This window comes from Lutjanus erythropterus, chromosome 12 (assembly GCF_056507025.1).
Source record: "Lutjanus erythropterus isolate fLutEry1 chromosome 12, fLutEry1.hap2, whole genome shotgun sequence".
Lineage (NCBI taxonomy): Eukaryota > Metazoa > Chordata > Actinopteri > Lutjaniformes > Lutjanidae > Lutjanus > Lutjanus erythropterus.
In genome coordinates, this window is record NC_139328.1 from 2,865,465 (window position 1) to 2,882,809 (window position 17,345).

Sequence of the window (17,345 nt, forward strand, 5' to 3'; positions counted from 1 at the left end):
TATTTTGATTGATATTGCAATTGCAGTATGATTTGTAATGATAGAGGAAAGGATCATTTTTACATAATTATTCTCATTTTCATTGAAAAACACATTAAAACAATTATGGTGTGTTATTTTTTTCCAGGGATGTGTACTAAACAAAGATATTTTCTGAAGTGTAGAGAATGATGTGTTGGCCAGGACACCACTGCTGCAGCACAGTATCATAAACCATATTGTGATTTTGATAAACTTTCATTCAGCCCTACAGCTCAAAGCACCAAAAAAAATAAAATAAATAATGATCTGATTACCTTGGTGACCTTGTTGTGAACAGTTTCTTGTGTGAACTACTTTCTCTTTGTTATAAACTCTGCAGCTCACACCAAAACAGTACAGATGGTTATATAGGTCTCTCTTTTTTTACCTTTAATTTCATTCCAGATATTCTGGATGGCTTCCTTGTAAATGCTACCCTGCTGTCCTCAGACTGCAGCAGATAGTGCCAGTTGTTTGCAGGAGCAGCAGTGCGTGGTCTCTCAGAGAACATACCAGCAGTTGTGTCGAGTCACAGTTTCAGTGCCCCACAGGCTTTCCCATTGAAGGCTCTGATAGAGAGGCTGGCTGTGGACGAACACAGGACTCTGTTTGTTACGGCAGAGGAAGTGGAATCTCTCAAACGAGACAGCTGCTCATTCCCGACCCCGATGGCGTACGAACGCTCCAGGCACCACAGATCCTCATTTTACCAGCCGCCCCGCACACCCCCGCGTCCCGCAGAGAGAGCATTAGCCACACATGTCGAGGTTACGGAGGGAAAATACACGCAGGAGAAGGGTCACTGCCTCGGTTTTGCTCCCAGAGCGTTCGGGGCAGGAGGTTTGTGTTGGTGTTTTGGTTTCTGACCAGGAGGAGGTGTCGCGACGGAGATAAAGGCCAGAAAAAAATCGTCTCTGTGGACGATTGTGGCTGACATGATGAGAAAAGATGTTAGATGGTGGAAGATGGGCTCAAGTCCAACTCCTATGGATCTGAATAGACTAAAATTTTAGAGACATTAATGTAGAAACCCATTTTTTCTGATATTTTAATCTCATAATTATTACTTTTTATCTGATCTTACACGTTTGACTTTTATCTCATAATTATGACTTTTACCTTGTTTTTGACTTTTTTAGTCTTATAATATGATGTTTTATTTCAGAATTACTGCTTTTTATCTTAAAATTGACATTTTACCTCATACTTTTGACTTTTTATCTCATAATTTTGACACAGTATTTCAACCTTTCTCTCACAATTATGACTTTTATCTCACATTAATAATGACTTAAATGACTTGTTGTCTCATAATTATAACTTACCATATGGATATTCTTTTCTTTTACTGGTAGAAATGGGCTTCCACTCAGTAAAGTGCAAGAGGTTGCAGAAAATCGTTGCTGACACAACAGAGAAACCAAAATATCAGGTTATTATAAAGCCAAGACGTTTCATCACTGAATCCAAACATTTTTAATGACACATTTGTCTGTTTTTCTTCTGATGAAACATGTAAGAAGAATCTAGACTCCAGGATAAATTGTTTTGCTTCATTTTAATCCCCATCAGTTTCTTTCCCACTCTAACAATCCGACCTGTTGATATAAATCATCCTCTGACACCTCGGACTCTGCTCTGTGAGATAGTTTTCTCAGGTTTAACTGGAACGAGAGGCTCAGAGGTCTTACTGGTGCAACAGCTGGGCCTTGATCCGCAGCTCCTAGTCCCAGCGCAGACTCTTTAGCCTTCCTCAGCTCATGTGTTGACATTAGCTCGGCTGAGGCCCAGCTTCCTTTCATGTCTCTGCTTTGGTAGAAAATCCACATAACGGCATTTGTTTTCCCACTTTATTTAAAAGTTGCTGGTTTTTGTGCTGGATGTTTTGGGTCCCTGACAGATACGTGATTCCTGGTGAATTCCAGGATTCCAATTTCCTTTGTGAAATTTCTAGAATATCGTGGTATTTATTTGTAGAGCCTTTTCAGTACAGAGAAAGTTAAGAAGGACTGGGGAATCTCGGACATTTGTGACATAAACTGAAGAGGATATTGGACTGAAGAACATAAATAAACCAGGAAGTGAGACAGTTTTCAGCAGGAACTTTCTCAGCTTTAGAATGCTTCAGATGGACCGTTGAGTCCAGGATCCAGGAGTGTAGTGTTCAACCAGTTTGGCAACTTAAGGGGTCGGTATTTTTCAAGCTGAGCCCCATTTTCCTCTGTTTTTTGTGTCTAAATGATTAATGAGAACAATCATATTTGAAACTGGTCCAGTACTGAGGGAGACTGCCACAAAACTGGCTGCAGTGGAAACCTTCTGGATAACTTTGCATCGTCAAAACAACTTTGTCCACTGAAAATGTTTGTTTTTGCCACCAACAGGCTCAGATTTTTATTCCAAGTGTCTGACAAACTTATGGAAAGGATCCCTACAAAGAGATTAAAGAACAAGATCTGTTTAATTTAACCAGAAACAGCCAATCTATCAACCTCGCCAGACTCATTGAAACTCAATAGAAACAAAATAAAAGTCGCCAAAACCATCTTGGTTCATCTTTCCACTGTTTCAACAATCATCAGCTCTGGTTTGGTTGAAATTAACCCTTAATTCACTGCGTTGGACGTGAAAATATACCAATATTGTCATGTCCAACATGGTGAAATAAGGATTTAAAAAGGCCAAACCAGAGTTGGTGACTGTCTGGAAGAGCAGAAAGACAAACCAAGATGTTTTGTGGTGAGTCCAGTGGCTTTGACAAGAGTGATAACCCTTCAGTTTCTGGTTAAATAAAACGTATCTTACTCTTGAACTAACAGCGTTCTCTCCATAGGGATCCTTTCCAAAACGTTGTCAGACACTTTGAATAACAATCTGAGCCTGTCAGTGGCAAAAACAAGCACTTCTAGTGGACGTACATCGACCATGTGCAGTTTCAGCCTGTGTTATGACTGATGGCTGCAGTGGTATCGCTCAGTACTGGACCAGATTCAAAATTTATCGTCCCCAAACACTTGAGGAAATAACGAATCTATGCCGAAAAATACCTGTTATCATAATTTGTCTCAAGGCACTTTATAATCAGTACAGTGTACCACACCCTCTGTCCTGAAGACCCTTGCTTTGGGTGAGGAAAAACTTTCACAAAAAATGGAAGAAACCTCAGGAAAAGTGATGAATTTAAAAAGCCATACCTCTGTGGTCAAGTGTCTGAATCACTCTTATACAAAGCCCTAATATTTTCTCCAAAAACAATGTCTGTCATCAGGTCTTAGCTCTTCTGTATGCACTTTTTTCATCAACAGAAATATGCACCTCAGGTCCTCATTTTCTTTGGTCCATCGGAAAGTACAAACGAGATCTTTGATGTTCAAATTTCAGGCAATCAGCGGTGATGAATGAGGGAGAGGAGGAGGTGAAGCAGAGGCTTTTGGCTCAGAGCCCTGGTTTAGAAGTGGGCTAGTAGCTCTGTGGGTCAGCGCGTGTGAAGAGGAGAGGAGAGGGAGGGGACGAGGAGTGGATTAAGGGTGGAGGGAGGGAAAGAAAGCACAATAAGATAGTGTGCCCGTCAGATACCTCCTTCTCCCCCCTCAGCAGAGAGAGGGCGGGCGGCACACGCTGTCCACAAAGAACATGGATGCATGTGTGAGTGTTGGGGGGTCTTTTCGTGGGTTAAAAGAGCCTTGAAAAGTGTGCTGGTGGGAGGAGGGAGACCCCTCTCTTTCTTGGTGAGATTCCTCTGGTGGTGCACATCAGGAATGTCCATATGGTCTGCGCTGGTAAACAGCACACGCCTTCTCTTTGTGCACGTTACAATGGAACATCATCCTTTGTTTGGTTCCTTTTTGTAGTATCAAAGAGCCAGACGTCAGCTGCTGTCAACATCACAGTGAAGTTTCTTTGTGTTCCTGTCTCTTTGGCTTTTTATGAAATTACTAATGAATAATTTTGTATATAACTCTTATTTTTAGTCTTTGTCTGACCAAAAGCAATAATGCGTTTGTCTGTCTCTCAATGCTTTTTCATACCCTGTCCTGTGGCCCACTGCTGAAGACGTAAATCTTTAAAACAGCTCAGAAACATACTACTCGAATAGTACTCGAAGCCAATATTTCCAAGTTCAGTGGGATATCCAGAGTAAGTCGCTGTCTGGTGGCTTTGAACAGAGCGATATAATGGATTTTATTCTCTACCTTTTATCCTTTCCATAATGTTGTCCAACACATTTATAGGCCTTTTCCACCAACATGGAACTGACCCAGTTTAAGCTCCTTATAACTATTCTGAACATTTCCACCAAAAATCAACTGGTTCAGAACCTGAGAAATTAGTTCCTAGCTGGAACCAAAAAATAGCAGGCTTTCTGTTGTGCAGTGGTTCCACTCAAAACTGGTGGAAATGTGGGACGGTTTGTCAGGTAGCACCAAGGTTCAACGGATCTTGAATGGAACCAGTTCAAGAACCAGAGCTTATGTGGTGAAAAGGGCCCTCAGTGGCAAAAACAACCACATTCAGTGGACATACTCTGATGGACGCATTTGCCCCCAGGGATTACGTTACAGCCCTTGCAGCCTGTTTTACGCCCAGGTTTAAACATTTTATTACCAGATTGGGGCTTTAAGCCTCCTGCATCATATAATCACAATGTCCCTGGTTTAATTTTACCCAGAGACCTTTGCTGTATGTCACCCTGTTCTCCCTCCACGTTTCCATCTCCACCATCTCCGTCAAAGAAAACAACAAAAGACAAAAAAGTTTTAATGAAGTGCATAAAATACCAAACATTTGAAAAACCAAAAGTAAGAATCTTGTAGATGATCACAGATCACTTTTGTGCCTCTGCAGGGTCAATTTTTCATTTAGAATTTGCATATCAACAGAGGAGAGAAAGACGAATCAGTTCTCTGACGGACTTTATGTGACAGAGTCGGGATCAAAAGTTTGAGCTTTTGAGTTTATGAGTTTCCTCTGAGTGTCAGATTTATCTCTCCCCAGGTGGTCCCAGGACCTTTTGAATCGTGCGGTTTTCCTCTTCAGAGAGGACGGACGAGGGTTTAGAACAACACGCAGCTCCCCTCTGATCCACTGCTGACACTGCAGACCTGAGCTTTACCCTGTGTGTGTGTGTGTGTGTGTGTGTGTGTGTGTGTGTGTGTGTGTGTGTGTGTGTGTGTGTGTTTTACTCTCTATGCATTCATTCATCCGCTAACTTTTTCCCAGCCAGGTGCCCCTCTCCGCCACACCAGGACGACTCTGTCAGAATGAGGGCTTGTGGGTCAGAGGTCGTTCATATGTCTGGTTCAGAAAGAGGAGGGACATCTCACAAAAGTGCAGCGTTTGTTTTTCCCATTAGCATTAGCTTGTCACGCTAATGAACAGCGGCACATGTGGCTATGCGATTAAGAGGGAATCCACTTCGAGGGCCCCCAGATCCTTTAGCGCAGTCATATTTCAACAAGGGGAGCTTTGCACACTTTGGTGCTACTAGTCTGAAATTTCCTTTTGATTGGTCCATATCCACTGAATATCAACAAATATAATCTTAAATAATCATATAAAGAAGATTCATGTTCTGTATCACAGTTCACATTGCCAGAAAAAAGCTTTTCTAAATATGTACCTGCTATTTTGGTACTGTGGTCACATCCAAAGCCAAAAAATATGAAAAGGCCAAGAAACAAACCTCCAAACATACAGTTAAGACTCCCTAAATTCCCCAAATTCTAAGCTAATTCCCCACAAACACAGCAGAGAAGGGGAACTCCAGTGATTAAATATCCAGCTGTTGGCTGGGGGGGAAACTGTAACAACCAGGAGCAGTGAAGTCGACAGGTCAACAGGTATAGAAGTGTTTTCTGACTCTGCTGTCGGCCACTAGAAAGCATCAATAAACATGTGGCTTTACTGGCCTCCTGGGTGACTGCAGTCTGGCTGCAGGTACAGATTTCTGAAACCCAACACCGCACAGTTTTCCATGCTTCCAGGACAGCAGAGACCCTCCTATTGGTCAGAGATAGGTCAATGCCATGGTAACAGCAGAAGGAGGCTAATACAGCTTCTTGTGCCACTAGCATAGCACAAGTATGGCATTATAAGATCCCATTTTCTTGAGATCTCAAAATAATATTATGAACATAATCTGTCAATGATCTCAACAATCTGTCAGTTGTTTTCCCAGTGATTTCCATCAACAGAAGGAAAACAACTTAATGATGGAAGCACATCAGATGCTGCAATAAATTTTAGGTTTATGGAGGGTTCCTACATTTGGTCGTGTGTGTGTCTGTGTGTGTATCTGTCTTGGACACTACTGGACCCATCAACCTAAGATTTTTGTACAAATTTATGACTATGCTCAAGGACCTCTCGTGGTTGCTGTGATTAAAAAAAAGACTGAAAAACCTTGAAAACTCCTCCAGACCACCCGATAGAGGCCACAAGACCTGCTAGCTTCAAAGCAAAGCTTTGCTCGTTTGTCACAGGACACATTTTGGCCACATCCACAGAAAAGTTTGGTCTCAGCTTAAACTGGAGCATCTGCAGATTAATTTCATGATACCAGATGGATAAATCTGATATGAAAATCTATTTTGACTGTAAAGAAGTAGTTTTACAAACAGTTTTGGTGACTGTTTGAACTGCCCATCTTGGATTATCTGGAGATGCTGTTTTTTGTTGCTTCTCTTTTGTGTAGCCTGTTGTGTTTGGATTTGCATTCTTCAGTGAGGAGTTAATTCCAGTATCTGACCCGTAAGACTAATATTTGTTTTTTGTTCTTCTCCTGCAGGGTGACCGGGTGTGGTTACGGGAGGATGAGCAGTACCTTCCCAGCACCGTGTCCTCATGTTCTGGAGGTGTTGTTGTCTTTGCCACAGACTATGGACAGGTAAGATCCACTCAGCTTCTGTTTATCAGGGTTTCTGCAGGTCCCTAAAAAGTCTCAGAAAGTCTCAGATCCAAAAATCTGAATTTTAGTCCTTAAATTGTCTTCAATATGATTTTTGACAGGTCTTAAGGTCTAAGTTGTATTAACTTCAGTCTGTTTATGAAAAAAAAGTATTGATCGTCCTGTAACAGTTACAAAAGAAACCTACATTGACCAAATGACCACTGACGCACTTATGCACTTTTTTTAATAAGACTTAAATTACAAGTGTCTTAATAAATCTTAAATTTAACTTGTTGAAACCTGCAGTAACCTTGTTTTATGTGACCCTCTCTGTCTTCCACAGAGTCCCTGCTCCTGTTGTAGTACTTTATAATAGTGTCAGAGGTATTGCAGTGGCATTTCTGGTGCTGAACGATGGTCAGATGTTAGACTCCAGATAGTTTTTTCAAGCAATATGAGTAGAGTAGTATCAATAAAATCTTAAGGTTTTCCATCCCTGCATTTGAGAAGCTCATGCTTCTATTCTCTTTACTTTGAGACTGCTACCGTAATGATTACGAAACATACATCATCTTGTGCAGCTAAAAAGTGTATAATATAAAAAGTTTTCCCTGTTGAATTATATTAAAACATCTTTTCTAACTTACCTCACACTGACATTAGGAAAGATAAATGACTGTTCAAGGAATACAAGCTCTGCAAAATGAGGGAATTTTGTGTTGATGTGTTAGTTAACTTAATATCCAATTTGATTTCCTTTTAGATTTATGCTCCCAAAATGTAGAATGTGTATAATTTTTTTTTAACAATCACCTCTGCAGATTAAAGAGTAATGTTGTAATTCAAGCGCTTTTGTTGCTCACATGTCAACATTACAATGTGGGAAAGGAATTTCTCTTATTGTTAGTGAGGTTTAAACACCAGTTGTGTGACGCCTTCACTAGTCTGTAAATAACAAGAGACATGAAGTGAAGAAACCGGGACTGCAGCATAACTTTGTTTCAGTTTAGTAACTTACGAAAGCAGAAAAACAACCCGTCACGCGACAGAGACAATTGTAAAGAATGACTTCTGTTGTTTCATCATGTGCCAAACTTTTCCCAAACCATGTGATCGCTTTTATGATTTAATTATTGGTCTAATTTGCAATGTCTCAGATGTGGTGAAGTAACAAAAATGAATGCATTTTAGTCCGTTTGTCTTTAGTTTCTGAGGCTTACAGTTCCTCTGAGGACGAACTCAGCATAAAGGCATACTTCCTGGACCTTTCTGTCCCACAGACACAAAAACACCAGGCTAAGTTCACCGTCCACTCTCCTGACGAGGAAAATTCCCCGGCTTAAAGACGTCCACTCATAATTTGGGATCAGCTCAAGATGCTGCAAATCCCCTAAACCCCATATGGTTCTGTATTACCTCTGTGATCCGTGTGTTGTCAAAACAGCGGACGGAGACGAGGTGAAGGACTTGCGGGACAGGGGGTCACAGTGGGTTTAATGTATGTTTTGGGTTGGTTATGAAGAATTAACATGAATCAGCCAGGCAAGCAGTTTAAAAACTATGTTTGACAAGAAACATTTGGTGATAGTTAGCTGTGATTTTTCCTCTGTAAGGTGCTAAACTCCACAGATTTGGACTATAAAGTGTCATGAAGGCACCAAAAAGTGTGTGTCTTCACACAGTGGGAATCTTTGGCTTTTGAAGCTTTGCTTTGACTCCAAACATTAAAGTGATCACATGGAAGCTACCAGCATCAAGTCATGTCAACACACCTTGTAGTTATATATGAATCCTCTGGCCTGTGGAAAACTACCACAGCTCTGTTATCAGCTGCCTTACGACTCCTTCAACACGCTGAAGAGACACTTCACATGTGAGTTTGTTTAGAGGTGTTGAACCTCGCAGCACTTTCAGTCACGTCTCAGTTACATTCAAAAGGAGAAGATTGGATGGAACCAGTTTTTGAAGTTTGCCAAAGAGGCTGTAAACTTCTGTCCCTCAACATTGGGGGATCTGACCTCTGGGCTGCTGAACAGGCAACACCCTTTTCACTGGTATTTCTCTAAAAACACCAGCTTTAACAAGAGAGAATACTTCAAGAGTGCAGGATTATTCAGATGATCTTTTGTATAATCACTTGTCCTCAACCACTGCTGTGACAATCAGTCATGTTGAGTTATGCCTCGGTCACACTACATGACTTTTGAAAGCTTTTTTCATACATATTGTCTCTGGTCAGGATTTGTCCTTTCACACATGCAGCGTGCATGTTTGAAGTGCTCTGCATGGTTTAGGTGAGGGGTGACACCTGCAGAACATGCAGGAGGACGAGGACTCATTTGTAATGAGGACTGTTTTCATGTTGATACCAGCACAAACCGACTGTCAAAATTAACCTTGACCCTTCGTGGTGCGCTGCTTAAGATGCACAATATTATAAAATATGAAAGTGCACAATAACAATGATGAGCCATGTATTCTTTTCAGGACCTGTGCCAAAATAAAAAAATAATAATCAGAGAAATGCTAAATAATAGAGCACTGAGCCAGTTCATTGAAACATACATGTATGATGTCACCATGGGGGGCCGCTATGATTGGTAAAGATCACAACTTTTTGTAAAAGTTGCATCAATTGGACAAAATTACAAGGTTGTATATAAATCATGAGGATTGTTTAAATTTACATTTATTGCAATTACAACTTCCTGGAGGGGCTGAAGACAGTCAGCTCACCACTATATGTATCCTGACCCAAAGTGGGTCATGAACTCTTTATGGGTGTGTCTTGATAACTATAATAATTGACCTTTTCTGGATTTACCAGAATTCAGAATACTTAGTATCTGCAAATTCTTTTTTCCTCATGTCTGAACTTGCCTGAGTTTAGACTAAGTGCCATCTCTTCTCCAGTTAAACCGAGGTCTTAAAAGCAAACCAACAAACAAAAACTTGTGTGCAGTGTTTGGATGGATTTACTCTCCTCTAACCCTCCTGTGCTGACAGCTTTAACAAAGACTTCCTGTGTAGCTGCCGAGCAGCAGAGGGTCACTACCAGAAGACGGCCTGTAAATGTGAGCGCTGAGGGATTTAGGGTCATGTTGAGCCAGCGTATTGTCCTGAAGATTAACCGGCAGATTAAGGCATTCTTATCTCCTGGCTCCTACTCACTCAGAGAGTTTGTTAGACCTGCTGGTCATTGAAGCTAATGACCCTCCAAACCATACTTACAGTCTGAAGTCTCAGCTGGAGGATGACTGAGTTTGGTGCGATCATGTAGGGCTGATATAACACTTTGTGGCTGGTTTATCCACACTAGTGGTGTTACTTTAGGGAAGACAGTGTCAGTCTGATTGTTGCGCCACCATGAGGTCAACATTTTTACTTTTCAGCGGACAGATTGTCATTCAGACGATCATGTTCAGGATGAATTGTAGTAACTCTGGAGATCTTTTAACCAGTCATGTTGTGCCATCATCAGACTAAAAACTTTATTTGTCCAATACTTGGATTTATGAAAATACCTGCAAAACTAAAGACCTTCCCATCAGCCTCAGCTGAGGTAGGGAACGAAATGACACAGTACCAAGTAGTATTGAAAGTTCTCCAGTGAAACTTAAAGTTGTTCTGATGCTGATACCAGTATTGGAAAATGCCTCAGATATTGCCAGAAATGTGGTATTGGCGAGTACACAGGTCTATGCACAGATCCAACGCCACATAATTTATTTAAATGGGTCTCTGTTACAACCAGAAATGGTCCAAATGCCATTTTTTCCCCCATGATGGCAAAGTCATGTTCTGTGGCATTGATTTTCTGTTTGTTACACAGTAGATCAGTTTTTACAGAAGCTTTAATCTGAGTCTGGTTGTACAACAATGATAGACGGGGCGATATTTGTTTTTCTATCTTGCTAATGTAATGGTCTGCAGAGTGACAGGCGCTGCTATGCGACACTGAGCTGGGTGTGAAGAATGAGAGGAAAACAGCCTGCAGAGTCAGATTCTTGAAACCTCTAACTCCATCAATTAAAGATTTATTTCAACCAAACCAGAGTTGATGATTGTTGGGACAATGGAAAGGCAGTTTTGGTGAGTTTTTTTCTGCTTTTCTGTCTAGTTCGATTTACAAATATACAACCAGTCACTGGTCGATGGACTGACGGTGGCCAGTGGGAAAATTTTAACATATCGCCCAGCCCTCGTATCTGATTGGCACACGGTATCGATTGGTTAACAAAGTTCAGGTATCAGTAATGTTACGGGGAAAGAAAAAAGGTATAGGAGCAGGTCCAGTCAAATGATACCAACTTACAATCAATTCTGCACCCAGATCATTGTTAGCATGCATGAGAAACTAAGATGGCAAACATGGTAATATTTGCATGTTAAGATGCTGCTGTTAGCATTTAGCTCAAAGCATTTCTAGCACAGAGTTGCTAGCATGTCTGTAGAGACCTTAAAACATGATGTACAGATAAGGTTATGTTGTCTTCTTTACTCCTGTATGTCCATTCTTCTCTTTGTCTTTCTTCTCCTTTTACTTTTTCTCCTCTTCATTTTTCCTGTCTCTTGTCTTTTTTTGTGTCTTTGTTAAATATTTTTCATCTTCTTTTCTGATTTGTCTCTTCTTCTTTTGTCTGTTGCTTTTTTCTTGCGTCTTTGCTTCTTAATTCTTTACCTTTGTCTCTATTTTAATTTTACTATTATTTCTCCTCTTCTTTATTGTCTCTTTGTTTCTTCTTTGTCGTCTCTTCTTTTAAATGTTGCTCTTCTCTTCATTTTCTCCTCTCCTCTCCTTCTTCACCGGCTGTAAATATTTCTGACAGCAGTAATGATCATGTGCTCAGTCTTCATAAATGACATGTGTCGTCCAGACAGACTGGGATGTTTGAATTTTCGTCAGCTCAGAGTTTGGAAATAAAAGCAGCACAAGACTCCGTTTAAGAGCTTGAAAAGCATTAGCTCCAAATCATTTTTACTCCAAACAGCAAACTAAAAAAAAACTGTACCGTCATGTAAGAAAAGAGTCACAGGTTCAATCCTTCAAACAGAACAGCAGTGTGTGTGAGACAGTGAACTCCTGCTGCTCGTTTTAGCAAAGTCATGAACTGATGATGCAAATAAGTGTGTGGTTCTTGGTTTGTGTGTTTGTGTGTCATCCTTGATATGCAGGTGTGTTTCTTTGTGATTGCATGCGCGTGTGTGTGTGTGTGTGTGTGTGTGTGTGTGTGTGTGTGTGTGTGTGTGTGTGTGAGTGTGTCAACCAGCCGTCTGTTGTGTGTAACTGGAGATGGACGTCACCTGTTCAGTTCAGAGCAGATGTTGCGCTTTGTGAGGAAAGCCAGTGCCGACCAATCAGAGAGGAACACTACTATAAACCCCTCCCACTTCTGTGTGTGTGTGTGTGTGTGTGTGTGTGTGTTTATGCTTACATGTTAATCTTTATGTGTGCATGTAGTTTATATTTACATTACAAATAGTTGACAGTGTCTCTGTGTATGATATTGAAGTGTGTGTGTGTGTATTTATGTTCATGTCTGTGTTTAACATGTTGGTGTATTTTATGATGATTTGTGATGACGTTCAGTGTTAATATTGATGCTTCCCAGAGGATGAATCATAACAATTCTGCTTCTGTTCCTCTGGTGCCACCAACAGGCCCAAAATTTCCCCTGAACCAAATAAGTTTTTGGCTCTTTAAAAGATCCAAATTAAATTTTGCTGAGAAAAATCAGGTTTCACACAGAATAAACTTTTTTTTCCACCTTGGACTAAAGTCTCATGCCACCAATTTCTCAAAAAGTGAGCCTGAATTGACCTCAGTGAGAGATTCAAACAGGCATTTATTCATGTATGTCAGAGACAAGTTTATTTTATAAGAATATTTCAGTAAAAAACCTCCCTGTTTACTGATCCGCTCCTGTTTGACGGTTCTATTGATTCTATTTGCTGTTAATGCAAACTAAACACTCACAAACTCTCAAAATATTCATTATAATGTACATTTTGTTGTTGGGCAGAAACCTTGTACCTCTTTAATTGCTACTTTTCAGGAAAGTTAAAAAAAATCCTATATGTTTCAAATTGAAGCTGTCAGAAAGGCTTTCTTGCAGAAAGCCCTGAGGGCTAACTTTTCTCGTGCTCACATGAAGGTCTGTGGATTATCTTGAGTAACATGGTGATTATTTAAACATTTAAATTATTGCACAAATTACTGTATCGTTAGGTAAATATTGCACAGATGTATAATAAATGAAACCTAAATAAAAATTAGCTTAAGGAAGAAGTTATTTCAACCCCAAACCATGATGTTTTGTAGTAGTTTTGTTGCCTAAACCTAAGCTTAGCTTAATTTTGTCAAACCTATATACGTGGTTTGACAGAACAAACACACATTTTTTATGCACAATACTGTTAAGACTGCTAAATCATCAAGTTGTTCATCTTATGAAGGATCTGAATGGTGTACTATGTGCATCGCAGCTTAAAATTGTCTTGAGTGGTTGTAATTTCACAATCTGTGTGTTTTTTGTGTGTGAGTCTGTGGTGTTGGAGGTTTTAGGGTTTTGCTCGTCTTGCTCAGGTTTCAGTGTTTTTGACGGTGCAGACAGTCTCCTCCTCCTGAGCTGACTGCAGGACAATGCAGCAGGAGATGAATGGTGATTCAAAGAGCAGCTGCTGCTGCTTTTGATGATGATGATGATGATGATGTGTGTGTGTGTGTGTGTGTGTGTGAATGTATGTGTGCGTGTGGAGGGGGGGGGTTGAAGCTTGAGGCATGCGGAGGGTTACCTGTTCAACTCTCTGACAGAAAGAGTGAGGGGGCAGCGAGGGGGTGACAGGGCTCAGCTTTCCCTCCTGAAGACACAAAATGAAGAGTTTCATTCCCTCTGCTCTGACACACTGATCGCCAGCATGAGAGTCAGAGTTATTATTAAACGTCATTGAAGCGATTAGCCCTCAACAAAACAGCCTTTTGGTTCTCTGCTGAAACGTCTGAAGGAATGTCGGCCTGGTTTTAGGTCTACAGGCTGTTTTTCTGAGGAAACACGTGCAGAAATTTAAGGCACACAAAAGTTACGCTGCTCAACGCAATTTCAAGCTAAAAGTGCCAGAATATGCGAGTAAAGTCAAGTCAAATACATTTATGTAAAGTCCAAAATCAAAAATGTATCCCAGAGGACAACCTCTACATTGAATGTTGCCCTTGAAGTTTGAAGTATGATTTTAGATGGGGTTCCAGTTCATTTTCTCACAGTCGGTGTGAGGGGTCTGACACATGGAGACATGAAACTGTCCAGCTTGATTCACAACACGTTCAAATAAATTCCCAACATGCCTCACACTATGATCACTTTTCATCAGAACAGTCAAACAGTCGCCTATAAATTAATATTTCAGTATCAGGAAACCTTGAATAATCTGCATTAGTTCAAAGTTTCCTCGGCCACTCGTTGTAAGTTTGTCAGGTTAAGAATCTTCTAATTGCCTGGACGTTTAATGTGAATTCACTTTCCTGATCCACATGAGTAAGAACAACAAACTTGATCCTGACTGATCCAGGAACAGAGCCTGTTGATCCAAGGGTACAGCAGTGAAACCCCCTCCTCCTCCTCCTCCTCCTCCTCCTCTTCCTCTGTAGTGATGCTGTCTAATGGCTTTGTTTCACAGAGATTTACTCCTGTTAGCATCTGTCGCTATAGGCTTAGCTCCTGGGCCCCACCGCTTTGTTTTTGAGGCGTGGACACTCCTCATCCCCACAAAGACAACTGGACCAATTAGAAACCTAATTAGGCCAAAGCCAAGGACAACCTGCCCTCTGTCGTGGCTGAGGCCTGCTGGGACGCGGACTGTAAATACTGTCCATGACCAAACAGAGAGCGGGAGACAGATGTGTCCACTGTCTGACTGTTTGGGCCCCTCAGTCTGAATGAAGGGAAATCTGCACAAAGCTGCAGGTGCATAAAGAAATGCTGTTCACAGTTTGGTGTGGAAGAACTTGACTAGTTCTCACTGAACATGAACATGAATAAATACCTGAACATTTCATCTTTCTTCCACCAAAGTTCTCTAAAGTCTTGTGCTCTTTTAAAGGAATAGTTTGTGTGTGGGAAATACCAGGGCTGCAACTGATGATTATTTTCATTATCGATTAATCTGTTGATTATTTTCTTGTCAAATTGATTAGGTGTTTAGTTCATAAAATATGAGAAAATGGTGAAAAATGTTCATCAGTGTTTCTCAGAGCCCAAGATGACGTCCTCAAATGTCTTCAGTAGGGCTGGGCGGTATACTGGTTCGTACCGAAAACCGGTCTTTATTTTTGTTATGATATGATTTTTTCATATACCGCCATACCGGTGAATAGCCCAAACAGCGTCCGGAACGGGCGCGGCGGCAAAGTGTTTCAGCGGGGACCTATTTCACTGCTGCACACCAACACCACAGGTATGCTTGCTTGAGCGTGTGTACCAGGGATGTTCCTGACAACTAATTTCTCTGTTGATTAGATGCCAAATTTAATTTAGAATAGTTACTAAGAAAACACAAGGCAAAATGTATTAATTTATAATGTTAAAAAAAATACTGTGTGTATTAAGAGCCATTTGAAGACGTTAATCACAGTCTACAATCGCCAAATCGTATTTTAAATGCCGCTGAAATGCGCGCTACTTCGCGCTGTGCAAGACAAACCTTACATGCTTATGCTTCACCTTTTTAGACCGAAGAGGGTCACAGTGTCTGCAGGTAAAGGACCCAGAGCTAACGTTAGCTGCCAGCCTGACACAGTGTGGCTAATGTTAGCTTCCAGCTTGACACACAGTGTGGCTAACGTTAGCTTCCAGCTTGACACACAGTGTGGCTAACGTTAGCTTCCAGCCTGACACACAGTGTGGCTAACGTTAGCAGCTAGTAGTAGCAGCAGCAGCTCCGCCTGCAGGTTTATGTCTGTGTCTGTGCTTAATGTGGTCACGTTTCTCCAGTCGAGTGAATATATATCAGCTTATTCTGTCACAGTCTACATTCATCTGTCCGACTTCACTGATGTAAACATCCGGTGTTGCCACAGTGATCGGTTCAAACGCGCTGGGTGAGAGGAGCTGCCGTCTCACAGAGACGCAGCCCCGACTAGTGCCGTGCGGCAACAGATAACTGGCATCATGCATGAATGAAATATTGACTAATATTTCATTTTTAAATATTTTAAATGACTAGTATTTCTGGTGCAGACTAGCGTGGGTGGGGACGTTTAATTGTATAGTTGTCCATGTGATGGTAACCATAGCTTTGCTGTGTCTGGACATAAAAAAAAAAAAACATGATACAATCCTTATGACAGTAAAATGGGCTATTTGAAGACAATCAACTGCAGTAATTCTGTTCTCAGTAGAAGAAAATGTGGGTAAGAACACTGTTGCATGAAAAAAAAAAAAAATACCGTCAAATACCGTGAAACCGATATGATTTTTTAAAAAAAACGTGATATGAAAATTTTGTCATACCGCCCAGCCCTAGTCTTCAGTATGTATTCAGTTTACTGTAAGAGAGGAGTAAAGAAACCAGAAAATATTCACATTTAAGAAGCTGAAATCAGAGAATTTGGACCTTTTTTTTGCTAAAAAACTAAATGATTAATTGAATGTCAGAATAGTTGGCAATTCATTTAAGATTTGATTAATAATCAATCAATCATTGCAGCTCTGGGAAATACAATTGTTGATTTCTCTGCTAATAGATACGAAGAGTCCCAGCACATTTCTCCATGAATAGACCTATGCAGAGATGTCATTTTATGTCAGTTTCTGCATGAATGTCATAGAGAAAAAAAATGTCAGGTTATGGATTATGAAGAGTGAGAGGGTCGACATATGGAGGAGGTGGATCGATGGGTCAAACAAACACAGGACTTTAACCCAGGAGACCGCAGGCCATGTCCTGTGTTCAATCAAATATCAACATACGCTTATTTTAACTTTAAGCGTAGGTTAACTTATGTAACATTCTTAACTTATGTCATGTATATAATATAACTTATGAAAGTAACATAAAGCCTACTTTACATTAACCACAGTCTTTTCCTAAATCTAACCAAGCTGCGACTTTTTCACTACATTAACTAAGGCGAAGGTCACCTGACTATTCTGTTCACGTCCAAAACTCAAAAACTGTGCAGGACTAAATAGTGCCAAATGACACAGGAAAGCTTAAATTGCGTAGACATGATGCGCCAAATGTTCTTAATAGTGGCTAATTATACGCCATTCAGTAAAATCATGTTGCCCTGTTTGTGTTTAGATTAAACAAACGAGATATAAAATGTTATCTAGCGAGCTTTGGAGGTGCTTTTTTTTCCTTTGGACAGAACCATGCTAGCTGTTTCCCTCTGTTTCCAGTCTTTATGCTAAGCTAAGCTAATTGGCCTCTAGCTGTA

At 40.7% G+C, this 17,345-nt stretch overlaps 1 protein-coding gene across 1 annotated transcript in view; it reads left to right on the top strand.

Annotated features, from left to right (window-relative positions):
• Positions 1-17,345, top strand: part of myo10 (myosin X) — a 169,334-nt gene that overhangs the window by 38,039 nt on the left and 113,950 nt on the right. The window contains exon 2 of the mRNA XM_084731325.1: positions 6,809-6,907. Within this exon, the coding sequence (XP_084587451.1) occupies positions 6,809-6,907 (99 nt within the window). The remainder of the gene's footprint in view (positions 1-6,808; positions 6,908-17,345) is intronic.